General features: G+C 40.6%; 4 protein-coding genes across 5 annotated transcripts; 2 read left to right on the forward strand and 2 right to left on the reverse strand.

Moving 5' to 3' along the window:
* Positions 1–634: 634 nt before the first annotated feature.
* Positions 635–1,512, reverse strand: morn2 (MORN repeat containing 2). Its single transcript, XM_079551589.1, has 5 exons — positions 1,386–1,512; positions 1,253–1,300; positions 1,072–1,178; positions 849–985; positions 635–779 (listed from the first exon to the last, which is right to left on the reverse strand). The coding sequence occupies exons 1-5, from the start codon at positions 1,390–1,392 to the stop codon at positions 677–679; spliced, it is 402 nt and encodes a 133-aa protein (XP_079407715.1). The 5' UTR covers positions 1,393–1,512; the 3' UTR covers positions 635–676.
* Positions 1,513–2,694: 1,182 nt separating this feature from the next.
* Positions 2,695–9,656, forward strand: dhx57 (DEAH (Asp-Glu-Ala-Asp/His) box polypeptide 57). The gene is made up of 23 exons (XM_079552373.1): positions 2,695–2,737; positions 2,957–3,226; positions 3,412–3,615; positions 3,690–4,540; positions 4,612–4,796; positions 4,877–4,998; positions 5,072–5,267; positions 5,351–5,475; positions 5,564–5,697; positions 5,769–5,823; positions 5,921–6,135; positions 6,227–6,343; positions 6,908–7,004; positions 7,078–7,251; positions 7,324–7,524; positions 7,685–7,961; positions 8,044–8,139; positions 8,227–8,310; positions 8,482–8,619; positions 8,709–8,783; positions 8,881–9,015; positions 9,095–9,295; positions 9,363–9,656. The coding sequence occupies exons 2-23, from the start codon at positions 3,153–3,155 to the stop codon at positions 9,504–9,506; spliced, it is 3,900 nt and encodes a 1,299-aa protein (XP_079408499.1). The 5' UTR covers positions 2,695–2,737; positions 2,957–3,152; the 3' UTR covers positions 9,507–9,656.
* Positions 9,657–10,914: 1,258 nt separating this feature from the next.
* On the reverse strand, positions 10,915–11,936 carry stmp1 (short transmembrane mitochondrial protein 1). The gene is made up of 3 exons (XM_079551396.1): positions 11,798–11,936; positions 11,521–11,574; positions 10,915–11,354 (listed from the first exon to the last, which is right to left on the reverse strand). The coding sequence occupies exons 1-3, from the start codon at positions 11,810–11,812 to the stop codon at positions 11,280–11,282; spliced, it is 144 nt and encodes a 47-aa protein (XP_079407522.1). The 5' UTR covers positions 11,813–11,936; the 3' UTR covers positions 10,915–11,279.
* A 126-nt stretch (positions 11,937–12,062) lies between these two features.
* On the forward strand, positions 12,063–26,620 carry LOC306960111 (dynamin-1-like protein). 2 transcript variants are annotated; one of them, XM_079552434.1, is made up of 19 exons: positions 12,063–12,270; positions 12,700–12,838; positions 13,092–13,135; positions 13,210–13,281; positions 13,405–13,491; positions 15,942–16,104; positions 16,869–16,989; positions 17,494–17,625; positions 17,830–18,036; positions 18,241–18,361; positions 18,515–18,670; positions 19,151–19,240; positions 19,320–19,412; positions 19,632–19,685; positions 19,967–20,038; positions 21,405–21,536; positions 21,605–21,714; positions 24,851–25,010; positions 25,864–26,620. In XM_079552434.1, the coding sequence occupies exons 1-19, from the start codon at positions 12,169–12,171 to the stop codon at positions 25,918–25,920; spliced, it is 2,112 nt and encodes a 703-aa protein (XP_079408560.1). In that variant the 5' UTR covers positions 12,063–12,168; the 3' UTR covers positions 25,921–26,620. The 2 variants fall into 2 exon arrangements, with proteins under 2 accessions (XP_079408560.1, XP_079408561.1); XM_079552435.1 differs by lacking the exon at positions 19,967–20,038.
* Positions 26,621–27,427: the final 807 nt, after the last annotated feature.

A 27,427-nucleotide genomic window follows, 5' to 3' on the forward strand; every position in this document is an offset into this window, starting at 1 on the left:
TTTTCTACCTTTATCAGGCCCAAAGCGCTTTACAGTAAGGAATCAGTCACCCCATTCACACTCATTCATACACCGGTGTATGCAGACACTGGAGGCAAGGAGGGTGTGTCTTGGGAGTGTCTTGCCCAAGGACACAACAGCAGTGTGCATTTGCGGGAGCTAGGATTCAAACCCACGACCTTCCGATCACGAGACGACCCGCTCTACCACTTGCGCCACCGTCGCGCTAAAGGCTCATTCATAAAAAAAAACATTGCCATGGCAACAAGGAAAAAGTCACTTAATTTTGTCCTGCGAGACCAAAGTTCTTTCATCTTGTGAAGAATGAATGAGCTTTAAACCAGACCCATTAACCCTGATCCAGGCTAATACTTCTTGAGTGTCAACAAACAACTGCAATTAAAGTTCACATCCAGCTGAGTTAACAAATTTACAAGAGCCATAGCAAATTATTAACGATCTCTATTATTTAGTAGAAATGAGCCTTCAAGGGGGCCAGCTCATGAGAGGCCAGAGTGAGATGGTCACTCACATGCATGCAAACATAAGTTCTTTGCATATACTGGTATATCTTGAGAAAATATTATACATTATACATTATTATCACTACATTTAGTTTAAAGAATAATGGCCAGTTGTAATCATAAAGGTCATATTGTGGTGCATCATGTAACTATTAAATTCCATGCTTCAATCTTAGGCCCAGTGCTGCTTTGCCATGAAACTCTCCAATCCACACCAGCCCTGATGAATCTGTGAATGACCCTTGGCCCTCCAGCCTGAAACAATATACATTTATTTTGAGTTTGATTAGCCAGTTTAGTTACTTATTCGTTCTCTTTCATTACCTGTTTTGGTTAAAGTGTCCTGTGTAGAAAGAGCCATTAGGGAAAGTGTATTTTCCTGTGCCATGAAACATGCCATCTTTAAAGTCTCCTTCATAATGCGCTCCGGAGGGAAGCTGCAATGTCCCTGTCCCATTCATCTGTAATTGTAAAATACAGAGATTGGCCCGCCACCAGAAAAAACTTCAGAAGAAATAAAGAAAACCAAACACCAAAATGCACACACTTTATCATCATGCCACTCTCCACTGTATATCACACCGGAGGCTGAAGTGTGCTTCCCAGTACCACCCCTCACCAGTGCCCCAGAGGTAGACTTACAGCACTGCCCCTCTTCAAGTGCAAAGATGCATTGATTATGGTTAAATCATACAGAAGTTGTACTGAGTAAAGGATGGGAAACTTACCATACTTATCTGCATTTGGAAAAATGTAAGATATTGTCACATACTGCCCTGTGTTGACACATGCAGAACAGTACTTAAATTCCCAAAGCAAAACAGAATATTATTGGGTATAACAAGGGGCCATTGCACCTACCATCCATCGCGAATCTTTGCAGACAGATGAAATGTGCAGTTTAATACAATCGAAACTTTAACTAGCCTACTTAATTTATCGAAACAACCCCTACTTTTGTGAGTTTTGATCCAGCACTAGAGTAGCAAGTTTTTCCATTGACAAATGAACGCGTGGTGTTTCCATAGCAACACGTTTCTTTTCCAACACAACTCTAGCAGTTATGTAGGCTACTTTTTATGCCAGTGTATGTTGTATCGCTATTTACAATGGAATGAATAAAAAGCATTGCACTCCGCTAATAAATAACGTGTCAAAAAATATGACACATTTATTTCACCGGAAGAGAAACTTTGATCTTTGGAGTGTTTTGACCAATCAGAACAACGTATGTTACCGGTGGCCCATGGTGTTGGTATTGTATCAGGCGTCAGGTCAGTTCATTTATTTGTTCAGCTAAATGCTGAAGAGTTGGTCCAGCATACTTTAAGCTTAGTCTAACTGTCATGTTTTCTCTCGTTTCTGTTAGCTACAATCCACATATTCATTAAATGTAGCTTCAAAAGACTAATGAACCGAGCTTGCTAGCCGTTAGCTTAAGGCTAACTATTTTACTATCGGTTCTAACGTCAATAAGTTTTACTTGCAGTAAACGAGCACTATCCTGACACATGCCATATTAAAGATCTCATTTTTTTGTGATGACGTAGTTGTGTAAGCACTGGTCTTTTCGGATCCAGCCTAGCGTGAAGTAAAATGTTGTGCTTAGTGTGCAGTCTTGTTGCATAATTGTAGCCACAAGCGCCTGCGTGTGTGCCTGTCTGTCAGCCACCATCCTATTGCTCGCTTGAACTGAAATGCCACAACGTCCATGCCCATAGCTATGTGCGACTCACCAGCACATGGACTGGCTGTCCAGTACACGCTTCGCAGTTATTTTAATTGAGCACTGTCATTTGAAAGCAACCAGGGAGGGAACCCTCTTCTTATACTGTATTTGTTTTCACAGATTGTTTACTGATATGCCAAGACAGTGACAGACGGTAAGATTTCCTTGTAATATTAATTTTGTTAATGTTAATTTTATATTATATTGCTGCTAGGTGTGTGTATAAGGCTGAGCCTATAATAATGTATTCTTGTTTATTGACAGGTATGAATGCCAGGAGGAAAGGTGGGAAGCCAAACAGAGGAGGTGGGAAATTTAACAAGCCAAGAGGTGGTGGTGGCGGCAGAGGAGGAGGAGGAGGAAGAGGCGGCGGTGGTGGTGGTGGTGGTGGTGGTGGAGGAGGAGGAGGAAGCCGGAAAGCTGGAGCAAGTTGCTGGGATGATGGAGATGATTTCAGCCTTGATTATGGACCACCTCGTAACAGCAGTAACAGCAAGTATGCTATTTTTCTCTTTTTTTTATTATCTCTTTTTTTTCCGAACCCCTTGAGCGTACAGAACTAACCAGGCTTAAAGGTCCATACCAGTCAGTGTACTATTAGAAACACTCAACTAAATGTATAATGTCTATGTGACTTAGATAGATGACTTGAAACCAACATAACCTTGCGTAATAGTTTAATCATTTTCTCTTTGTTTTAAACCAGACCTAAACCTGCCAGAGGACGTGGCAGAGGGCAGGAGAGGGCTCGAGGAAGAGGAAGAGGAAATGGCAGGGACAGCACGAGAAATTTTCCAGGGAAAGTGTTACCAAGATCCCTGGCAAGGGAGAGACCAAGCTTTAAGCCAAGTGAAGGCATCAAGTTGGATGGGAGTAGTGTCCAACTTCAGAAGATCTTTATGACAAACGAGAACCAAGAACAACTAAAGGAGCTTCTACGAGAACTTCAGAATCAAGACTTTGAGCCTAACGAGTGAGTTATTTATACACAGACTTTTAGCTGTTTTTCTTTCTTTTTTTTTGCTGTTTTTCCTCCCTCAAGGTAGAACATTTTAAAGTGTCTTTTAAAATCCTCACTATTTGTAACTGTGGAATATAATATGTTTGAAAAGCATATTAATACACGACAAATGTGTAACTCTAAATAATCTTTTGCAGTGAATCTTGTTCAGATTACTCTGATGATGAAAAGGAAGGTGAAGAGTATGATGAGCTGGACCACCGGGAGGACGGTCAGTTTTGGGCGACTCAGGATGAACCCGTGGAGAGAGCAGAAACCCCTGATTATGACTCCCTCTCTGATGAGGAGAGGCCACCTCCAGAACCAATTATATCCTTATTTGCCATAGGAAAACTCAGCAGGTAGTACATTATTATTTACATTTTAATTAACTTATTGACTTGTAGTTGCAAATGTGTCCAATTTCTCTTTGTAGGTTTGGCTTTGACAGGGAACGTTGCAAACAGGCACTGGAATCAGGTGATGGAGAGTTTGGATCAACTTTAGAGCAACTCCTTCAGCAGGTTTTCAGTGAACGCTATGGACAAAAAGTAGTGTGCCCTAATGACCTTGATAATGTGCCCATGGATGAATGTCTAAGCCAAAGGCAAGAGGAAGCTCTGGCTCTAACTGCTATTTATGGCGAGCGCTTTAATGAGCGTATTGCCAACGCCGTCTGGACAGTATCCCTTGATTTTCCATTTAACTTACCTAATCCTGCAAAAAAACAAAGCAGTGGTAAAATCCATCTTCGGGATGTGTGCAAATTTTACCTGAGAGGACAGGGGTGTCGCTTCGGTGCCAAATGCAGGTTCAAACATCAGCTTCCCACCAAAGATCCTTTTGAAGATGAGCCCTCAAATGGTCCAAGCCAACCAGGTATCAGCAGCTACTCTCCCCCTGAGTATGAACTGGTGATTCGTTTTCCTAAAGGAAATCGCTACCCTTTTCAAGCCCCCATAGTGGCCTTTAGCACCAATGATGAGTCCGTGGGAGCAGCAGGAAGGCTCAGCATGACGGAAAGACTGTATGGAGAGGCACTTTCTGCTGCAAAGAGTAACGAGCCTGTGGTTTACACTCTTATCACTTTGTGTGAGGAGGAAGACACATTGAGGGAGATGCTTGCAGTTAGCCATCACAAGTATAGCACACCACCTCCTGTATTGGTTGCCACTCCTCCCCCACTTTCTGTGGCAAAGAGCAAGAGTGCAAGGAGCATTGGATCAGAGGAAAGTCGTAGCAGCTCCAGCAGGAGAATCGGATCTAATAACTACAGAACTACGGATAGTAAGTTCTTAGGACACAAGGGTTTTGAATGGGTTAAAGGCTCTTTTCTAATGACACTGACCTGCTTTTAGATAAAGATACTGGGGACACAGAGGAGCTGGATGAGCGGGATGAAGAGGAGGAAGAACAGGCTGTACCAGTAGAAAATGACAGCTATGTAAATTTGAGGAAGAAGATGGTTAATAGGCACAGCGTGAAAATGGACAATTTTCTGCAAGAAAATGGCAAACTGTGTAAGGCCTTTGAGCAGAAACGGGTAATTTTTGTTTGACTAAATTTAAACGCATCTTTAATATCAATGTATAATCAACACATTAATGATACATCTTTACTCAGTCTTCCAGAAAATTCAGAACAATGCTTGAGCAGAGAAAGAATCTACCAGCTTGGCAGGAAAAGGATGCCATCCTGGCTCTTCTGGAAGGATGTCAGGTGCTGGTGATCAGTGGAATGACTGGGTAAGTTTCACACACAAAAGATCGTCCATTTATAAACTTATTTCCTGTTTCTAATATGGTAAACTGTTTGTAGGTGTGGAAAGACCACTCAGATTCCACAATTTATTCTGGATGCCTCTTTAAGAGGCTCTGCAGAGCAGGTTGCTAACATTATCTGCACACAACCGCGCAGGATCTCTGCCATTTCAGTGGCCCAGAGAGTGGCACAAGAGCGAGCAGAGTCATTGGGCAAGTTGGTGGGCTACCAGATCCGCCTGGAGAGTGTCAGAGTATGTTCATCTGGTGTACAGCTTGTACTTGATGATGTGCATATGTTGAATGTCATCAGTAACTACGTTTTCTTTTTTTCAAGACATCTTCTACTAGACTGCTGTACTGCACAACTGGTGTATTACTGAGGAGGCTGGAGGGGGAGGCAGATCTTAAAGGAGTCACACACGTCATTGTGGATGAGGTGCATGAACGGACAGAGGAAAGGTACAGACAGATTATATATAGTATTAACATTTGCTACAGAATATTGCCAAGTTTGTGTAATTACTTTTTTGTTTTGTTTACCGTTTAGTGACTTTCTACTTTTGGTACTCAAAGACTTAATTGTACAGAGGCCCGACCTGAAGATCATTTTAATGAGTGCCACGCTTAATGCAAATCTCTTCTCTGAATATTTCTACAACTGCCCCACTATCCATATACCAGGTATGGAATTCAGGTTGCACGTCTGGCTACATTATGAACACACAAATGTGACGTCTTTATTTTGTTCTCAGGTCGTACATTTCCAGTTGACCAATTTTTTCTTGAAGATGCACTTGTAAAGACGGGGTATAAAACAATGATCATGTTTTTGTCCATAATCATCATTCCCACAATTGTAATAACTACATGAAGCCTTGTTTTTGCTGCCTCTGCATCTTTTCAGCTATGTCATTGAAGATGGCAGCCCCTATATGCGTTCGGGCAAACAAAACGGATCCAATGCCAGTGGGCGTGGAGGCAGAGTGGAGTCACGAGACTTGGTGGATGATTTAGGTGACGACGTATGGAACTTCATGTCCTTATGTAAAAAGGACTATGTCAAAGACTCTATCCCAGACCAACAGCTCAGCTTTCAAGATCTCACAATGCGATACAAAGGTAAGATGCTGTTCGATATATATGTGGCAAAATGTAGGTAATGTAAGGTAATGTATCCATGCATTTAATGAGTTGTTGTAATATCACATAGATACCAAGAAGTCTGTGTTGAAGACAATGGCTGCTATGGATATGGAAAAGATTAACATGGATCTGGTGGAAAGCCTCTTGGAGTGGATTGTTGATGGAAAGCACAACTACCCTTCAGGTATTTAAAAAAGAAATGCTTATTTAAAGTGGACCTATCATGAAAAAGACTTCTCTGAGTTCAAACGTTCCCTCATCAAAACATAGTTTTCCTGCTCCTCCATCTGTACTTTCCTGATATAATTGCTCATTGTTCAAACCCAAAACTGTCTTCCACATTATTAAAGCCCATAATCCAACATTATATTGGTTCTCAGCAAAATGTGTTCATCACGCCATGCTGAAGCCATAAACCACACTGCAGATAAACTGAAAGTTAGATTTTTATTAGTTATTCCTACATCTGCCAACCGGAGGGGCCTTGTTACATTGTTACTATTCATTTCTTATAGAGACATGATTTGAAATTATAAAATGTGAAGTATTAGTGCTGAGACCCCAACATAATGTTTTTAAGTCTATTTTTAAGCCCGATATGATACATGTCCGCTTTGACCGAACATTGACGTGCTGCCAAAAAATGAAAAACAAATGTTGGTAACTTTGGTTATTATTACCTTACCACTTATTACTTTGTGTTGTTACTATTACAGTGCTGCATTTCATTGTACTGAACTGTTTCCAGGTGCTGTGTTGGTCTTTATGCCAGGCCTTGCTGAGATCAAAACGCTCTATGAACAGCTTCAGTCGAATAGGATGTTTAACAACAGGGGTGCCAAAAGGTATGACTGCTGAATCTGTTATTGTTTCTATTTTCTTTAGAATACTATAATCATGTGCTACGTATATCCACAGGTGTGTGGTGTATCCATTGCATTCCACATTATCCAATGAGGAACAGCAAGCTGTTTTCAGCCGGCCTCCTCAAGGTGTAACAAAGATTATTATATCCACAAACATCGCTGAAACCTCAGTAACCATTGACGACGTGGTGTATGTCATTGACTCTGGAAAAATGAAGGAGAAACGGTAATGCCGTTGTTGTTGCAGTAACAGCATTAATAGTGTTTGAGTTAACTTTTTTCATATGGTTGTTGTCAGGTATGATGCCACTAAAAGCATGGAGAGCCTGGAGGACTCGTGGGTTTCACGAGCAAACGCTTTGCAGAGGAAAGGTCGAGCGGGTCGTGTGGCCTCAGGCGTGTGCTTCCACCTCTTCACCAGCCACTGTTTCCAGCATCATTTGTCTGAGCAACAGCTGCCTGAGATCCAGAGGATCCCTCTTGAACAGCTCTGCCTCCGGTACATCCATCTGCATGCTCTTTGACCAACTGCCAACACACTTTTATCTGCTCATTAAAAGGACAACAGTAGAGCCTTTGTGCAACTACTGTGTATGACATTTTCACTTTCAAGACTAGGTAATTTAAACTTTGTTGATTTTTCCTTTTTGCTGTGACAGAATCAAGGTGCTGGATGTATTTGCTGAGCGGGAGCTGGAGTCGGTGTTTAGTCGACTTGTAGAGCCTCCAGCTTTGGAAAGTTTAACTGCAGCCAAACAGAGGCTACAGGACCTGGGCGCGCTAACAGCAGATGAAAGGCTCACCCCGCTGGGCTACCACCTGGCCTGCCTGCCTGTGGACGTGCGCATCGGAAAACTCATGCTGTTTGGGGCTATATTCCGTTGCCTTGACCCTGCTCTCACCATTGCAGCAAGTTTAGCTTTCAAATCACCATTTGTAAGAATGCTTTGCTTTACATATTTACATATTTTTAAAGCCTCTCATTTCCCAAACAAGAATGTGACACTGTGATTTTCAGGTGTCTCCGTGGGATAAACGTGAAGAAGCAAATGAAAAAAAGCTTTCTTTTGCTCTGGGGAACAGCGATCATTTGGCTTTATTACAAGCATACAAGGTATTCTGTAAAAATGTATAAGTATGTGAAGACATGACATGAATCTCAATATTGAGATTCTAAGTGTCGAGAGCTATCTCTTTTTAGGGGTGGTGTTCTGCAGCCAAGAATGGAAACCAGGCCGGATTTGTTTATTGCAGGGAGAACTTCCTGTCCTTTCGAGGCTTACAGGTCAGTGGTCTTTCAACAGATGCATTTGTCTTTGCAACCCAGTTCTCATACCCACAGTGTTGACTTGAACTCAGATAATGTTGCACAGTATTGATACATTCATATGAATTGTATTATCTAGCCAAATATTACATTCCATTGAATATGTTGTTTGAAATTATGTCTCTTTAGGAGATTGCCAGCCTTAAAAGACAGTTTGCTGAGCTGCTTTCGGATATTGGTTTTATAAAAGAAGGACTGCGAGCCCGAACAGTAGAGCGCATGAGCTACAAAGGGACAGATGGTGTATTGGAGGCTACTGGACCTGAGGTGATTTCTTTTTTTTTTTGTCCTATCAAATACGTGAGACGGCTGACATTGTGGATTAACAATTACTGTCTATATTTGTATATGTCCAGGCCAACCTAAACTCTGATAACATCCGGCTCATGTCTGCCATGCTCTGTGCTGCCCTCTATCCTAACGTTGTTCAGGTAAACCATATTCCTCAACACTTCTTTGTTTCTTTCCTTGTAAGAATTTTCTCATGAATTTTGTTGATGCAAATGAACATTAACTTATTTATGTCAGGTACGGGCTCCTCAAGGAAATTATAAGATGACCAGCAAAGGGGCCATGAAGATGCAACCCAAAGCAAATGAACTTCGTTACCTGACCAAGAATGATGGATATGTGAATGTGCACCCTTCTTCTGTCAATTACACTGTAAGTCAGGTCAAAACGGTTAAAGGAGTTTTTTTTAAATATCTTTTAACTTTAATTTGAGCTTTATTTCACATTTCAGGTTCGTCACTACACAAGCCCGTACCTGGTGTACCACGAGAAAGTGAAAACGAGTCGTGTTTTCATCAGGGATTGCAGCATGGTGTCAGTTTACCCCCTGGTGTTGTTTGGAGGAGGACAGGTCAATGTGGAGTTGCACAAAGGAGAGTTTCTCATTTCCCTCGATGACGGCTGGATTCGATTTGCTGCTGCCTCCCATCAGGTCGGTTTTGACCTCTCGTTTCCTTTGTATTCCCTGACTTATCTAAATGTGTTTTTGTTTTTCTCAGGTGGCTGAGCTGGTGAAGGAGTTACGCTGGGAGCTGGATCAGCTGCTGGAGGATAAAATCAAGAACCCAGTCATGGACCTATGCAGCTGCCCACGGGGCTCCCGCATTATCCGTATGATCGTCCACCTCATCTCTACACAGTAACTGCATAGTCAAGGGCTCGGTATACACTTGCAGTCAACTACTACAGGAATGCAACACATTTGGGTTTAATAATAAAAAAGTGTATGTAAGGACAGTGTTATTATTGTCTCTGACCCAATACCTTTTGTTAGTAAAACAAAGTAAAAGTTAGTATTTAAATTCTTAACTAGATTTTTTTTTCTTGCCTTGACACAGAATTCATCTATGCAGCAAATCACAAAACTCCAGTTATGTTGGAGTTATTAACCCTCACCAAAATGACTTATTACTGTATGTATTGTACAGTATCCAGAAAGAGGTGATTGTGGGCTTAAAAAGATGTCATCTGATGTTTACACTTGCGTTGTGTTTTTTCCCACACAACAGTACTTCTATGTCCATATTGGATTTGTGATATTCAATTCTGTACTATGTATTAGTAATGCATGGCTGAGAAATTTAAGATGTCTGCATGATTATATGTTTTACATTTTCTGAATGTACCTCACTACTGTTTATTGAGGTCAAGCAAAACCTTCACAATGTGAAATAAAAGGGCTTTTGGAGTCAAAATCACAAATGAATTAAATCACTGTCCAAAATGTACTTTGCATGGCAAACAAATAAAACAATGTTTTGAGTCATTTGGGCCTTTGTCATTTTCCTACCCTATTCTGTTCTCCCATGGCTTGTGCATGTGAAGCAAAACAAAGGGTTTGGAGGCTTTGGGTTAAGGACAACCCCTCTCATTCAACTGTGCTGTCACTAGGACAACAGACCCAAACAAATGTGGTATCTATTCCATTTACAGCTATTATCTTGCCAAGCAAAGGTGCCAACGCTGGAACTGGTAAGATGACTTGCATGTAATATCTAATGAAAATGCTACTTCAGCTGGGCCCACTTTATCACGTTTCATGTTTTACAGAGTGGGATTTTATTCTACTTTTAGAACTTTTACATATTGTGTAAAAGTGCTAGTCTTTGACAATGGTAAGTTTTGTATCTGTTTTTCTCTTGGATAAGGGGTAAATTATGACAATGTAACAATCTATTTCTTGAAGCCCACAAAGCAAACCTCCAGTGAATCCAGGTCCCACAGTTCTAAGCCCGCCAAGAAGTCTGGACAGAGCCAGACTCGTCTGAAAACACCCAAAAAGAAGTCTGCTAGTGCCAATCCCCCAAAGACCGAGGTGGACCTCCTCAGCGCAGCAGCCATGGAGAATCTCTTCTACATTTCCCACAATGCAGCTCAGTGTTTGGAGTTCAGGGGCTTTGGATGGCCCAAGAGAGTCAAGTCAAGACAAAAGACAAAGGGCAAAAAGCGGAAGAATAAAAAGTAGAATTTTATTTTTTAAACATGACTTTACACACTGTACTTATTTGCATCATGGAAGACAGTGGAATGCTATTTATATTTTGAATTGTTAAGGCAGAAAATGGTGGAAACTCTTCCATTGCCCACACCTTTATTGAAAGGTTTGTGATTTTATATTTGTAACACAGTTGGCAAATATTTCTAGCAAATCAAGTCTTATAACACACAGAATAACATTGTGCACCTGATATACAGTGAATGGATGCCAACAGGATATTGTAATATCAAGATGCCAGCCAACAGTGCCATGAAGTCATGATCTCTGCATCCAGTTATATCCATATTTTAAAAATGGCAACTTGTCTTGGAAAACTCAAGGCATTATATTACACGTGTTATATAGAAATCAATGTTTACACTCGTCAAATCACCCTGTACAATAAATAAACTCTTCTTCCTTTAACCATGGTCACATCTCATTCAGATGGTGGCTTCTTTCTGGCCTCCACGTCTTTTTTAAAGTTGTCAAATTTCTTGGCTATATTAGGAACCTACAAACAACACATGAGTAAAACACAATGACAACAGTACAGGGCCATTCTTTCATTGTATCCTGAATGTATTATTGGTGTCAACGAAGAAGCACACTATTTTTAGTAAGAGTTACGGCTGGACAGCATTATGATTTTTCTTATGATCGGAAATGGTGTCACTTACATCGTAGTTTTGGGCGAGGTACATCCCTACAACATTGCCGAGGGTAAAACCAGCCTGTAACCAAAAGTAAAACATTTAACAATGTCATGTACTCCAGTAATATTTAACAATAACAACAATCAGACTTGTCAATTAAAAAATAACCAACACGAATATAGTCGTTACTATTTAGTAAGTACTAGCTGAGCTCAAGTAAATCATTGCGTTGACAGTTGCTAACTCAAAATGAACATCTTTAACACATTTGCCAGTAACATTTTTAACAAAGTCAACTCACCAAGAATTGCAACATACTGAAATAGCAGAAACTAAAGTAACACCACAAAAGGCGAAGATTGGTATTAAAAATGAAGAAACAAAAGTTCTTTACGTGGTGTGGAAAATCATTAGCAAAAATGCTAACCTTTCGTCAATATAGCCTGTGCGCATGCGCGAGATTTATTCTAAACCAACGCGAGTGTGAAACGTTGTAGTTTTATTTTAGACTTGCGCAATGCTTTTATGTGAAGAATGAACTACAAGTCCCTGCGTCACGAATTTACCATCATAGGCCGGTGGGTGTTGTTGCAATGGTGGTGTCGGGACATTGAATGACTTTGGCTCCATCACAAAAATAGCAGCTTTATTAGTAAAATTTAAACCGCCAGCATGGAGGCACTTATCCCAGTTATTAACAAGCTTCAAGATGTTTTCAACACCGTGGGTGCGGACATTATACAACTGCCACAAATAGCAGTTGTAGGGACCCAGGTAAATGTTGTCATCATATCAATTTGTAATATAGCTGCTACGCTAATCGTATAACCTTGCTGCATGGAACTAATGCATACCTGCCTTGCTCTCATTGTCGCATTTTAAATATAGAAATACAAATGTATGAAGCATGCAGTCATTGAATATTTCCTACGTAATAGCCATACAGTGTACCTAACCCTCTAGTCTACTGCATTGCTGCATGCCTCCTCGTTTGCTCTGTCGATGGTTGTGCAATCTATTTTAAACCTCATTCACTATTTTAAGAGCTGCTCTATCTGTGTTTGCTTGACCAGGCCATAGTGCAGTATGTCTTACCTTGCACAAAGCCCATTGTCATTTTTTGGCTGGTTCACTGGGCCTTTTGAAAGCAGCAACAATATATGTGCCTAATTCAACAAATGAGTGTGCACTTTGTATCTACAGAGCAGTGGAAAGAGCTCTGTGCTGGAGAGCCTTGTGGGGAGGGATCTTCTTCCTCGAGGGACTGGAGTCGTTACCAGACGACCTCTCATCCTGCAGCTGGTCCATGTAGATCCTGGAGATGCTCTGAAAAGTGATGATGGTAATGTGCAACAAACCACATTTTGTACACTCTTGTTCAGGTAATTAGCTGATATACACAACCTTCATTATTTATTAGCACTACTTAATAATAATCTCTAGCCACAAATAAACTTCATGCCTTTCCGGTAACCTTTATGATAGTTATAACACATATTTTTGTTGTTCACCAAACAATATTGCAACATTGTTTGTGTATAATGTAATGACATTGTTTTTTTCAAGGCTAAAAGTGTTTACCTTTTATTCAACAGGCAGAGGTGAAGAGTGGGGCAAGTTCCTGCACACTAAAAACCAGGTACATGCACTATTAACATATTGCAATATAAGAAAAATATTTTGTTAATTGTTCATTTTTATTTTTTGGCGCAGATATTCACAGAATTTGATGAAATCCGGCAAGAGATTGAGAATGAAACTGAACGTGTTTCTGGAAACAATAAGGTGAAGGTTTTGACTTGATCAGTCATTGTTTTTATCTACTAAACAATATTATAAATTTCAAGAATTAATCAAAAACTGTCACAATAAACTCGAAGTACAAGTAATGCCTGTTTGTTCCTATAGGGGATCAGTGATGAGCCCATTCATCTAAAGATATTTTCTCCTAATGTCGTCAATCTCACGCTTGTGGATCTGCCAGGAATCACGAAGGTGAGACTCTCTCAGTTAAAACAAATAAATGTTCCCATTGAACCCATAAGAACTACACTGACCAGAAATTTAACACTTGTTTTTGCTCTCATTTCTATGCACTGAACTCAAAGATATGAAGAATTTTATATATACATAATAGACCCATTTCTCTTTAGTCGTGTATTGTTCACAAATCCGTCTATATCTTTGTTCGTGAGACCTTCTTCTTTGCAGAGATAATCCATCCCACCTCACAGGTGTGCCTTAGGCTGGCCACAATAAAAGTCCTCCTGAAATCTTCAGTTTTACACACAGCACGGTGCCACAGGTGTCGCTCGCTCCAAGGGAGCATGCAGTTGGCTGCAGAGGAATGCCTACTAGAGCTGTCTCCAAAGGTGTCAGTACATTTGTCGGAACATCCAACCCGGCCTCACAACCGCAGACCACGTGTAACCACACCGGACCAGGGCCTCCACATCTGCATGTTCACCTCCAAGATGATCTGAGACCAGCCACCCGGACAGCTGCTACTACAATGGGTTTGCATAACCAAAGAATTTCTGCACAAACTGTCATCCAGGAAGCGTCTCAGGAAAGCTCATCTGCAGCTCTTCGTCCTCATCGGGGTCTCCACCTGACTGCAGACTGTTATTGTAACCAACTTGAGTGGGCAATCATAGCACAGAGATACTGTGACGAGATCCCGAGGCCCTTCACACAGCCTTTGAAGAGTAGTGGACCATCATTCCACAGGGCACAATCAATAACCTGATCAGCTCTATATGAAGTCACTGAAGATTTCAGAATGAACTTTTATTGTAGACAGCCTAAGGCACACATGTGCAATATTCAATCGGTCTAATCAGCATCGTGATATGCCTCCACTGTGAGGTGATATGGATACTCTTGACAAAGGAAATAATGCTCACTAACACTGATTTTGACAGGTTTGTGAATAATACTTGAGAGGGATGGGTCTATTGTTTATATATATGTTTATATATATTTATATATAGTGTTGTGTTTATATTTTTGTTCAGTGTACAGATGGATATCCTGCTTGCACTACGCTGAATTGTCAGGTGTATCAACTTTTTGTAAACGATGATTCATTCCAACATTAAAGGAATAGGCCACCGTTTTTACATACTGAGATATGTTCTTACCTTAGCTTTGACGAGTTCTTTAGGACCTGTCTGGTCTTCCCCCGTGCCTTCAATCACGTAAACACAACGCAGACAGCGTTAGCATTTAGCCTCTCCCTCTCTCCTCTATAGCTCCAAAACAGGTCAAGATAGAAGCTACCAAGCTCTTCCACGTTTTCCCTATTTAAATATGGTTACGTGAAGTGTTACACTACGAAGTATAATTACACAAAATTAAACAATGTGGATTTTCTAAGCGGATAAAAGGGAACTATATTGTAAGGCGTAATAATACCAGGAGTAGTTTGGCATCCGCACAGTAAAGTGAAGATTACTGCGCAGTAAAGTGAAGATTACTGCGCGGATTTCGAACTACTCCTGGTATTATTACGCCTTACAATATAGTTCCCCCTTTTATCCGCTTAGAAAATCCACATTGTTTAATTTTGTGTATTATACTTTGTAGTGTAACACTTCACGTAACCATATTTAAATAGGGAAAACGTGGAAGAGCTTGGTAGCTTCTATCTTGACCTGTTTTGGAGCTATAGAGGAGAGGGGGAGAGGCTAAATGCTAACGCCGTCTGCGCTGTGTTTACGTGATTGAAGGCACGGGTGAAGAGCAGACAGGTCCTAAAGAACTCGTCAAGCTAAGGTAAGAACATATCTCAGTATGTAAAAACGGTGGCCTATTCCTTTAATGTTTGAACCTGTGACTAAAATGTGCAAATTATTTGGTTCAATTAACAAGCTATTGTAAACTGCGTGGGAGGATGAGGGGATATAACTCCGTGTCAACCGTGCTCACAGAATGGCAAACATTATTATCAAGATATTGAACAATTGGGATGAATATTGAATTACATCAATACTACATCGTTATTCTTAACTTAATTTTCCTAATTTATTTACTGTATAATGATAATATTTTTTTGGGCCTATGTCTTTTTAGTGAAATCGTGTAATATTCCTTGATGAATGTGTGTGAATGAATGATGGTGGTCAGAGTTGGCGCAGACCTGTGAAGTCGCAGTATGTCACTTACCACCACCATGTGTGGGGTGAATGAAGAACAAATCCCCTAAACTGTGAAACGCTTTGGTTGACTTGTGTCATGTGAAAAGCGCTATACAAAAGGCTTTCATTCCATTCAGTGTTTTAGGAGTTTGCTTTCGTCAAAATCCTTTTGTCTGGAGGCACTGGCCTCATTTGTTTCTCTCCTCGGGTTCAGTGTAATCATATACAAAATCTTCTGCTGCAGATTAATGAATCAAACTGAGCTTTGACTGTGTGTTGTTTGTTAATTGCTTCGGTCTCTGTCAGGTGCCTGTGGGTGACCAGCCCAAGGACATCGAGATCCAGATAAGAGATCTAATCCTGAAGCACATTTCTAACCCAAACTGCATCATCCTGGCCGTCACCGCTGCAAACACGGATATGGCCACTTCCGAGGCTCTAAAAGTGGCCAGAGAGGTGGATCCTGATGGTAAGGAAGATTTGTTCGATAAAAGAAAGTCCTCACAAAAATGAAATAAGCTTTATCTCCCTGTATTTGTTAATACAATGAACTGGGTCTGCAGTTGTACTGGGTTTTGAATGAAAAAAAAAATCTTTTCTAGTAAAATTTATTTGCAAGAATTTATTTGAATGCATAATTGTTCATTAATTATTGTTATGGATTTTTTTTAAACCTATAATAAAATATTTATATTGATTTAAACTGCCAGAAATAATTAAAGGGGGACTGAAAGCTTTATGACCTCATTGTACAACTGTATGTCTGCAGCAGGCCCGCCAAAGCCCTTAGTTGATCAGGGTTTCTGTGTTGCATTAAAAGTCATTAAATAAATGATGTCAAAATTATGGTCCTTATAGAAAATATAATTTACCCTTAGACGCAGAACCCACAACTATGACGTTGCTCAACTATTTTTAATGCATAGATACAGTATGTCACTAAAACTATGGTTTGAAACAAATTCAGCTGTAGTTCGGGCTGACTGTATTTGACACATCTTTTGCTCAAAAATCGCCCAATTGTGTCCGATTTTATTTCTGAATATCAAACTTTTTAATGTGATTTATATTTCCTTCATTCCCTTACAAAATGAAATATGCCATTTGGATTCATGGTATGAAACATACCGTATTTAGGCATCAAAATGGCATTAAAATGCATTGAATTTGACTTGTAGAAACCCTGTCAATAAGAACAATGACTGAAGATGCAAACTCTGTTGACTAATTTAGGAAGAAGGACCCTGGCCGTCGTGACCAAACTGGACTTGATGGATGCAGGCACTGATGCGATGGACGTCCTGATGGGCAGAGTCATTCCTGTTAAACTTGGTTTAATTGGAGTTGTGAACAGGTAAACAAGTGTTCAGTATGTTTCATAATTCTATGGGTAATTAAAACTAATTAAATAAATACATTTTATTTTATGGTAGTCACCAATAACAGAATATATGGCACATGTGCATTATTTATTACACATTTTTAATAAGCCGTAAAATTCTGCGTGACATGCAAAGGTCGTCGTCACCTTACAAACCTTTCTGCATTATTACTCCACTTGTACTAGAATCTTAAGTCTTAATAAAACTCAATGTCACACAGCATTAATGGGATCTGAGAGCTCTTATACATATTTAATGCTGGTTCAGCGGGGGACGTATTTGCTCTTAATATAATACGCATAATGCATCATCAATGTGAGATTATCATTCATAAAAAATGCATAGCTGACAATACTATGATGTTAAATACATCAATTGAAAATCTAATACAGATGAAATTGACTTTTATGAACTCTGTTTGCTTTTCATTTTCTCTGATTGCCTTTAATCTCGTTTAATTTAATCTGAACTTCCAGGAGTCAGTTGGATATCAACAACAGGAAGTCTGTGGCTGATTCAATTCGAGATGAACACGCTTTTCTGCAAAAGAAATATCCTTCTCTGGCAACAAGAAATGGAACAAAATATCTGGCCAGGACCCTGAATAGGTACTGATTCTGCATTCTGTCGGTTCATACTCGTAGCTGGTTATCATAATTGCTTTAAAAATGCACACGTATCACACCAGTGGACAACTGTTGACCTGGATATTGTAAATGAGTTGTTCTGCACTTTAGTCAGGATTATATATTTGAGTGACATCGTAAATTGCCAAGTAATCGCTGAAACATAATTTGCTGTCATGATATCAGGTTATTGATGCATCACATCAGAGACTGCCTCCCGGAGCTCAAGACACGGATCAATGTGTTGGCAGCGCAGTACCAGTCCCTGCTCAATAGCTACGGAGAACCTGTAGACGACCAGAGTGCCACACTGTTACAACTCATCACCAAGTTTGCCACAGAATACTGCAACACCATAGAGGGCACAGCCAAATACATAGAGACTGCAGAGCTGTAAGTAGTACTTCTGCGGTGTAGCCACTTGGTGGTGCTGTTGGTGCAGCACACCAAATGTGCAAAACAACTGCATTGGTTTCATCATTTAATATGATCCGACTTGTAAGTTGAGGCACGCACAGATTCTGTGAAGGAAAGGCTGACAGGAGAGTGCGCCACAGGGTTCACATCAGAACTAATATCCCTACTGCTATTTTTCAGGTGCGGTGGAGCCAGAATTTGTTACATATTCCACGAGACTTTTGGCAGAACACTGGAGTCAGTGGATCCTCTGGGAGGGCTCAGTACTATAGATATTCTCACCGCCATAAGGAACGCCACAGTGAGTGTGTTACATCAGTGTCACTGCAGTTTGTCAGCCTCACTTCTCTTATAGTCCTTTACAGCGCTGCAGCCTTTCACAGTGGCCCTTGTTGCTCCTGTTTGTTAGTTTAGTACTGGTTGCTCTGGGTTACACTATCCCCTCTTCTCTCAGGGCCCGCGTCCATCGCTGTTCGTGCCGGAGGTGTCTTTTGAGCTGCTAGTGAAGAAGCAGGTGAAGCGTCTGGAGGAGCCCAGCCTGAGATGTGTGGAGCTGGTGCACGAGGAGATGCAGAGGATCATTCAGCACTGCAGCAACTACAGCACTCAGGTAAACCCCTGCCCCGCGGAGATCAGAGGAGTCTGGTTGACCTCTATGCATAATCACATTCAAACATGCTGTACTGTGCAAAGAAAGGCATTAAACTGAAACTGACAAAATAAATATGGGAAAAAACTACATATATCCTTGTAATTCCCCTCAGGACTAATCTAAAAACTTTTACTTGTAACTTGAGTTGGTTCATGCTGCTACACTGAATTAGTCATTGCTCCCTTGGTGGTGCGGACACAATGAGGATACAGTTTAAAACGGCCTCAGCATCCATAATATCATTGTCCTGCCTGGGCACCTGTTACCACTGCAGTGTAATTTGCACACGAGTAAAACGGCAAAGGGAGCCTAAGGACATCATATTATTCATAGCAATTTACCATCTTGCCACCCAGCTCCGCTTTTGTTTATTGTACATGCATTTTGTATGTAATATTTATCAATGCCTAATTTATATTACATTGGCTCGATCCACAGGAGTTGCAGAGGTTCCCTAAGCTCCATGAAGCCATTGTGGAGGTGGTCACATCTCTGCTGAGGAAAAGACTACCTATCACAAATGAAATGGTGCGGCCCTTTGAATCATTGTCTTATGTTTCAGATGTATTTTATTCTGCGAGCTTAACGTGTTGCCTTCTTCTTCCAGGTCCATAACTTAGTTGCCATAGAGCTTGCCTACATAAACACCAAGCATCCAGACTTTGCAGATGCCTGTGGAGTTATGAATAATAATATAGAGGTCTGTGTTTGTGTCACCGTATCGCGTAACATGCTCAGTGTTCAGTCTGAATTTTTATATGAAAATGTTAAATCAAACTTAGCAGAGGAGATTTGGTATAGTAATAATAATAAAAAAAACTTTAAATGATTTTTCCAATTTAATGTCCAGTAAATGAGCTTTGGCACATTGGCTCTGGCCATGAATAGTTTAACATCTGTTCTTGTGTGTGTTTAGCAGGAGCAGAGGAGGAACAGGATGAGAGAGCTGCCCACCTCAGTCCCCAGGGATAAGGTAAAGATTCACATATATTTAAATAAAACCCACTTCCCATGAGCTCCGTATAAAAGGACCTGTGTGCCGTGTTAATCACTCGTAGCATTGCAGGACGTGAAACGAATGCTTCGGATAGTTTCCAGTGAGGAACTTTATCCCACATCTCTCAAAATGTCTCCCCAAATGGAACGCCAGACGCCTTTTTTCTCTGTCTGTCCACATTTCTTCTCAGAGCGTTTTTTTGTTTTCTTCTCCCTCTCTCTCTCCCCCCCGTATTCCTGCTCTCATTTTCCTGCTAGTCTGTTGGCAAAGGCCCGGCTGTGGTTCCTGGCGAGCCCCCTGTGACTGGAGCGGACATGGATGGGGCCAAGGTGGGCACGTAGGCTGCAGCTCTCTGGATCTGTGCCCCGACTTATGGGCAACTGCTGCTGGGGCATGGCCTTCAGATTGGATGGATGGATGCACGGGTGACTGCTGGCATGATCTGACTTGCTGACGTCATGCTCTCGTTTTTTCTTTCCCCCCCACCCAGCCTGCGTGGACTTGCTTTGACTAAAAATATTTTCTGCTCCGTGTGTTTATCAACTCCCCATATCAAACAGAGCACCCTTCTGACTATTTTCTTGTCAAAACTCTCTATTTGTTCTTTTGCACTAGGGATTTTTGGATAGCAGAACAATTGCCCGCTATCCCAAGCCTCTATGGGCTGTAAGTGCACAATTTTGGACAAGAGCATTCAAACTCCCTTGCTATTGCCGTTGTAGGGCTGCACTAAGTAACAGAAGCTACAAATGGCTACAATTGCAAGACCTGTACAGCAATGAACACTTGATGGAGTCAATTCAATTGTCTATGAGAGAAGATATTCTTGTCTTGAGCTTTAAGTAACGTGTTTTCCGGACTATAAATCGCTTTGGAGCATAAGTCGCACCAGCCAAAAAGATGCAAAATGAAGAAGAACAAAACATATATAAATCGCTCTGGAGTATAAGTCGCACCAGCCAAAAAGATGCAAAATGAAGAAGAAAAAAACATATAGAAGTCGCTCCGGAGTGCAAGTTGCACCGGCACCGTTGACAAGCCTCTCCCGGCATCACGTTGTTCAAGCTCTCATTTGCGAACTCGTTCCTCTAGCTGTAGTCATCTAGCTATCTAGCCCGCAATTAGCTTATTTTGTTTTCTTAATCGCAGTAAGAGAAACCTCCACTTTCGTCAGTCCGTCACAAGTTTCTTGCTCAGTCCAAACTTTCTTTCTGCTGCTCAATTATTGTGGTACAGGAGTAGCTGATACACAAGCCTGGAGCGCCCTTTAGCGGCTGTCAGTGTGAAAATAACAAACATGTGAAATTATACATTTTTATATATAAGTCGCACCCCCAGCCAAACTATGAACAAAAGTGTGACTTATAGTCCGCAAAATACGGTAGTACTACTACTATAAATGAATATTATGCTATTCACAAAAAGTAACAATTTTTTTTGTAGCCATTGTAAATAGTGCCTCAATAGATTGGAACCTGTGTGTTTTATATCTAGCTGTGCCACTCTGCTGTAGTCTGTCCCCAGAGCCTGTTGTGTGCATACTCTCTCTTGGTGTACCATCCATGCCTGTGTGGTTGCTCCTTGCATACAGTCCAGCCTAGATATATTACCAACTCGAGCTTAAATACTAAACAAGAGTTGCTTTTGTGCCTTGTTGCTAATGAGTTGTACTACTTTGTTTCTGTCTGGTCCTAGGCTCCCGGCGCAGGATCCCAGCCGGAACAGGACGGCACTGGGAACTGGAGGGGGATGCTGAAGAAGGGAGAGGAGGCTCCGAGCTCAGGGCCTGGAAGTCCCCTCAAAGGAGTTGTCAACCTACTTGATGTGGTAACTAACTGGTTTACCAATACTCTTGTATCACTATTGTACTAGTGTTAATTGTGTTCTCTGTTCAGCCTGTGCCAGTTGCCAGGAAGCTTTCATCACGTGAGCAGAGAGACTGCGAGGTCATTGAGCGTCTCATCAAATCCTACTTTCTGATCGTGCGCAAGAACATTCAAGACAGGTAGAGACAACTTTTTCTTCGACCTAAAAGTTGTATTTAACCCAAATCTAAAAGCTTCTTGAAAAAAGTGTCTGAACAACAACAAAAACGAGAGAAAAAAAGCCACAAAAACCAACAACAGTGACAAAATGAGTGATGAAAAACTGACAAAAAAGCAATAAAAGAATGACAAAAATGTGATGAAAACCCAACAGTTACTCTGACCTAAAGGCTGTAAGCTTCAGTCAAGAAGGTTTTAGATTTGGGTAAAGCTGAGCTGGAGAAAATGTGCTCTGTGAAGGAGGAGGGTAAGAGATTAATATTGTGTAGACTAGAGTATTGTAAAAGTTTTCAAAAGAATTCATCTGACAGTGTTCCTTTCCAAGAAGCTTTGTCATTCTGAGATTCCACTGATTATATATACGCATTGACAAAGTGTCTCAGAGAAACATGCTCAACTCAAAACAACCCAGAAGAATACTTTTTGAAAAGCTGTATTTCTATGAAGCATGCCTGGGATTACACAGTCTTTAAAATGTGCACACAAAATAATAAAATTTCAATCTCTCTGCATTTTTTCTCTTGACCCTTTACCACTATGGTAAAAAGACATTGTATTGAATTTTCCAGTCACCATTTTCAAAGGGGTAAAATCATCAGCGCTACTTGGAACAAAATTTTCAAATGACAATAAACAAACTTTATAGAGAGAACTGGAATCCATATGATATTCCCCAGTGATATCACATTATAGCTTATTATCGAAAGCTTTGGCATTAGCTTGATGGCATGCAGTACAGTTGAGCCACCTGGCAGTTCAGACTCGAGTCTATCCATCTGCCAAAATCAGACGGCCATCTTGCATACTTGTTCAGGACCAGCTGCTGTATCTGTCTGCTCTCCCTCTCAGGATTGGCCACACGGTCTCAAAAGTCCTGTTGCCTTGAACTCCATAAAATTGAGTTCATCAGATTGAGACATCTCAAGTCAGGCTTTGTTGATGTTGCAAAGTGTAAAAGGCTGCGCTCACACAGCATCACAAAGAGCCTTTCAGATCGGAATGAAATGTTGTACATTGGAAGTTATGGGAAAATGGATTTCTTTGCAACAGGCAGCAATTGTCCATAGAGTAACAAAAGTAAACTGCTGTGGAAAAAACCTGTTATAGTGCATATGGCTGGTTTTAATGCTTTTGAAAATATGATTTATTCAGATGGATAACATCAGTTGCAAGTTCATCAGCAGTGAAGCAGCATTTCTTTAATGAAGAAATGTTGGGCAGAAATGTTATTTTTATTTGAATTTTTAAGCCACTGACAGGAAGTGACATGGATAAAGGTGCAGTCCATAACAGTTTGGCTCATTTCCCATTGTCTTGACATGGTTGCACGGCAACAGCGGTTTGCCTTCTTCTGGGTACAATCTTTAGCAAAATCTTAAAGAAAATTGTGTTAACTATGTTTTAGCAAAAATTATGTCTAATGTGTCATATTTACTTTAAACGTATGTGTCACTATGGATGAACATATAATGGTAAATGGTTTTAACTTTTATAGCGCATTTCCACCTATATTAGGCACTCAAAGCGCTTTACAGCAAGGAACCACTCACCCATTCACACTCTCATTCATGCACCAGTGTAGGCAAGGACACAACGACAGTTTGCACCTGCAGGAGGCGGGATTCAAACCCTCAACCTTCCGATCATGAGACGACCCGCTCTACCATCTGCACCACTGTCGCCCTAATCCATTTGTTTTGGCTCTCAGTCATACAGGACTTTCCCATTGTAGAGAAAGGTTATGGTTATGGTATACTTTGTCATAGGGAAATTTGTCCTTAAAGGGACTATACAGAATTAAAAAAAATAAAATTAAGTATTTTCCTCCCCCTACAGGTTCCAGCCATGTCCTAATGTGTAGAATGAGCCCAGACCTTTTTACCACAACTACCTCTAAAATCCTGCTCTGTCACTCAAAAAGTTCTTAATTCGGGTCTGAAGTGCCGTCATGAGCTTAAAGGGATATTTCAGGATTTTTGACATAGGGCCTCATTTCCTAGTTATCCAGAGTGTTGCTGATTTTTGGCAATATTTTTTTTTGTAATTCATGCAGTTCTTATATTTGAAGAGTTACATGACCCTAGGCTAGTGCAAGGCTAGTGCATTTCTACGGCATCAGCCAACCTGCATTAAAAACAGTCTGACCCGCTCCACAGTGCACCTGAGGCAAATCACTTATAACACCAGACTAACCATATAAATGTCTGTGTTGATAGAATAATTTTTGGAATATAACTGACCTTGCGTCACATGAATGATCGCATTTCGAGGGACTATTTTCTAGCAGATCACTCCGCCGCTACGTAGCTTATACAAACACGAAGCTGATGCTGCTCAAATATAAATGCAAAATGGTTAAAATTACTCTATCGACACAGACTTTTATATCGGTAGACTGGTGTTATAAGTGATTTGCTGGCTAGCTGATATCGTAGAAATGCGCTAGCCTTGCACTAGCCTTGCGCCACGAAACTCTTCAAACATAAGAACTGCATGAATTACAAAAAAAAAAATATCTCCAGAAATCAGCAACACTCTGGATAACTGGGAAATGAGGCCCTATGTCAAAAATCCTGAAATATCCCTTTAATATAGAAAGTGCAGTAACGCGTAAGACCTGAGGTGGCAGTAGTGAGCATTAAAATGACCAATTTGCACCTAGTCCTGTTAATGTCACAAAAATAAATAAGAAGTGACAGTGTTTTGTCAACTGATTTTTGTTGACATAAACATTGATCATCAAACTATCAAAAACTATAAACACAAATGATTGGCTCGTATTATGGCTCGTATCCACACAAAGTGAAAACTGGACTGAAAACAGTATTTAACACACAAACAAATGCGCTCAGGTGATTTGTTTCTTTTTCTTTTCTTGAAACATTATTCATGGAAATTGTATGGCCCCAATCCCTTACCAAAAAATGATAAAGGTTCATTATTTTTGTTTGTTTATTCCTTCCTATGAATCTCCCATTGCATTACAGGCCTCTGCCCCGCATCTGAAAACGCAATATGAATTTGTTCCTAGAATAAACTTATCAAGTATGAAAATGAAATAGGGGGGAGTAACTGTGACCGTCTCCTCTGCTGCAGTGTGCCAAAAGCAGTGATGCACTTTTTGGTCAACCACGTCAAGGACAGTCTGCAGAGTGAGCTGGTGGGACAATTGTACAAGTCTGGACTGCTCAACGAACTGCTGACCGAATCTGAGGACATGGCTCAGAGACGCAAGGAGGCCGCCGATATGTTGCAGGTATGTATGTATGCGGACTATAGATAACGAAATAGTGTGTTAAAGGGATATTTCAGGATTTTTGACATAGGGCCTCATTTCCTAGTTATCCAGAGTGTTGCTGATTTCTGGAGATATTTTTTTTTGTAATTCATGCATTCCTTATATTTGAAGAGTTACGTGGCGCTAGGATTGTGCTAGGCTAGCGCATTTCTATGGTGTCAGCTAGCCTGCATTAAAAACAGTCTGACCCACTCCACAGAGCACCTGAAGGAAATCACTTATAACGCCAGACTAACGATATAAATGTTTGTGTCGATAGAATAATTTTTGGAATATAACTGACCTTGCATTACATGAATGATTTTGAGGGACTATTTTCTAGCAGATCACTCCGCCACCACATAGCTTATACAACCACGAAGCTGATGCTGCTCAAATATAAGGTATTTTAAATGCAAAATGGTTAAAATTACTCTATCGACACAGACATTTATAACTTTAGTCTGCCGTTATAAGTGATTTGCCTCAGGTGCACTGTGGAGGGGGTCAGACTGTTTTTAATGCAGGCTAGCTGATATCGTAGAAATGCGCTAGCCTTGCATTAGCCTAGCGCCACGTAACTCTTTAAAAAGTTAGAACAGCATAGATTACAAACAATTATCTCCAGAAATTAGCAGCACTCTGGATAACTAGGAAATGAGGCTCTATGTCAAAAATCCTGAAATATCCCTTTAAATCTAAAGCAGTGTCTCTTTACTGGGGGGATGATTCAAAGGTGACACTTAAAACGTATGCATTGCAGTTGTAGAAGTGCTACAGAGTAACGCGTTAACCACTAGCCTATGGTAAAGTCTAAATGTTTTGTCCACAGGCGCTGCAGAAGGCCAGCCAGGTGATAGCGGAGATCAGAGAGACACATATGTGGTGAGGCGTTTAACTCTCCATCATGCCCAAGGTCCGACGCTTCATGCACTTCACGTCAGAACCTGACATTTTCCAAATGCACTGATCCTTATTTAAACATATGTATTCTCGCGGCCTGTAGCTACTTGGAACAAATCTGATGTTTATTTATTACTGAGTGAATAATATGCTTGTTGTCTAGAATATTTGAGAATGCACTGCCTCTATAATAGCTAATGTTAAGATATTAAGAAAAAATAAGTTTGCCACCTGTTGGTCCTGACGGTACAGGGAGTGCAGCCAAAGTACTACTGTGACAGACTGTGGTTAACCAATATGGAAATGTACTTTCATGTGATGTGGAAATTCAGTCTCAAAGCTGTTTTTGGCAGCTCCACAAAGCATTTGATAACGTTTTGGCTTAAGGTCATAAAGACTTTCAAAATTATGTTATTGAACTTGTCATGAGCCATCTTTTCATCTAGATGCACTGTTCACATTCAGGAGAATTGGGGACACTGTGTATTTTGTCAGTGCAGAACATAAGCTAAGGTCATCATTAATGTGCCCGTGGGAGTTGTGTCCTTTACATCTCATGCACCCTTCTATACAAAACATAGGGAGAACAAATGTTTATTTTTATTCACAACTTAATCTCAAAGGGGGTCATTGGTACTGTATTTTAGCCTGTTAACTATGTGCTGTAGATGGGTACAAGGGTGTCACAGATATCATGCAAGTGGATTGAGGTAAACTTGAGGTTATTTAATTTCTGATAAAATGTGTGTTGGAACATTGTGCATTCTTGACAGTCTTGTGAAGGCTGTTTAATATCCTCGACTTGCACTGTATCAAAAGTCAACTGTGCACAGAAAATCACTGTTCAAAACAGCCGTCCTCGTCCAAAAGGCACATTGTGCACGATATGTCCCAACCTAAATTTGGTTTGCTGCAGTAATTCAGAATGGAATTTACTTGCAGGGATCTAAATGGTTTTCAATACATTTGTAGCTCATTTGAACTTTTGTACATATCTTCATGCCTATTGCACAGCTCTGGGGAAAAGAAAAACCCTGTAGTTCCATCATGAATCTGCCTGTCTCATTGCAAATCTGAACATATTTAAAACAACATATACTTTTTCTATTTGTCTGTTATATTTCCCTTTTTGCTACTTTCTTGGTTGTTCTCACCAGTGCAAAGTTAATGTGTTTACTTTTTTTTAGTGGTTTTGTATTTCTCCAGAGCTGTTGTTGCATTGACTACTGTAACGGTGTAAAGAGTCACGCTGGTCCTCACACTGTGTTGCCATTTGAACTTTTATTTATTACTGTTTTTGTGGTTGTGTGGATATTGTCATTACTGCTGCCTCTCGACACAGTAGTTTGTCTAATTATGTTTACATACAGTTCTACTTGTGACATTTCTAGTGCACTGTATTCCCATTGAGAATAAAGTGAGTTATTTTATTGCCAGTCGTGTGTACGGTTGTTTTGTCAAGAGAAAGCAGCAGGACTGGTGAGGGAAGGCAA

Source organism: Gobius niger (genome assembly GCF_951799975.1).
Source record: "Gobius niger genome assembly, chromosome: 2".
NCBI lineage: Eukaryota > Metazoa > Chordata > Actinopteri > Gobiiformes > Gobiidae > Gobius > Gobius niger.

Bases quoted from the DNA above. Each gene is read 5' to 3' on its own strand.
- stmp1 (XM_079551396.1), bottom strand. The intron at 11,355-11,520 runs GTAAGTGACACC...TGTTGTTTGTAG, and splicing joins ACCTCGCCCAAAACTACGAT to GTTCCTAATATAGCCAAGAA.
- LOC306960111 (XM_079552434.1), top strand. From the start codon at position 12,169: ATGGAGGCACTTATCCCAGTTATTAACAAGCTTCAAGATGTTTTCAAC. The intron at 13,492-15,941 runs GTGAGACTCTCT...GGTCTCTGTCAG, and splicing joins ATCTGCCAGGAATCACGAAG to GTGCCTGTGGGTGACCAGCC. The intron at 18,362-18,514 runs GTGAGTGTGTTA...CTCTTCTCTCAG, and splicing joins CCGCCATAAGGAACGCCACA to GGCCCGCGTCCATCGCTGTT.
- dhx57 (XM_079552373.1), top strand. From the start codon at position 3,153: ATGACAAACGAGAACCAAGAACAACTAAAGGAGCTTCTACGAGAACTT. The intron at 4,541-4,611 runs GTAAGTTCTTAG...ACCTGCTTTTAG, and splicing joins TAACTACAGAACTACGGATA to ATAAAGATACTGGGGACACA. The intron at 4,797-4,876 runs GTAATTTTTGTT...ATCTTTACTCAG, and splicing joins AGGCCTTTGAGCAGAAACGG to TCTTCCAGAAAATTCAGAAC.
- morn2 (XM_079551589.1), bottom strand. The intron at 986-1,071 runs GTGTGTGCATTT...TTACAATTACAG, and splicing joins GAGAGTGGCATGATGATAAA to ATGAATGGGACAGGGACATT. The intron at 780-848 runs GTAATGAAAGAG...ATATTGTTTCAG, and splicing joins GGACACTTTAACCAAAACAG to GCTGGAGGGCCAAGGGTCAT.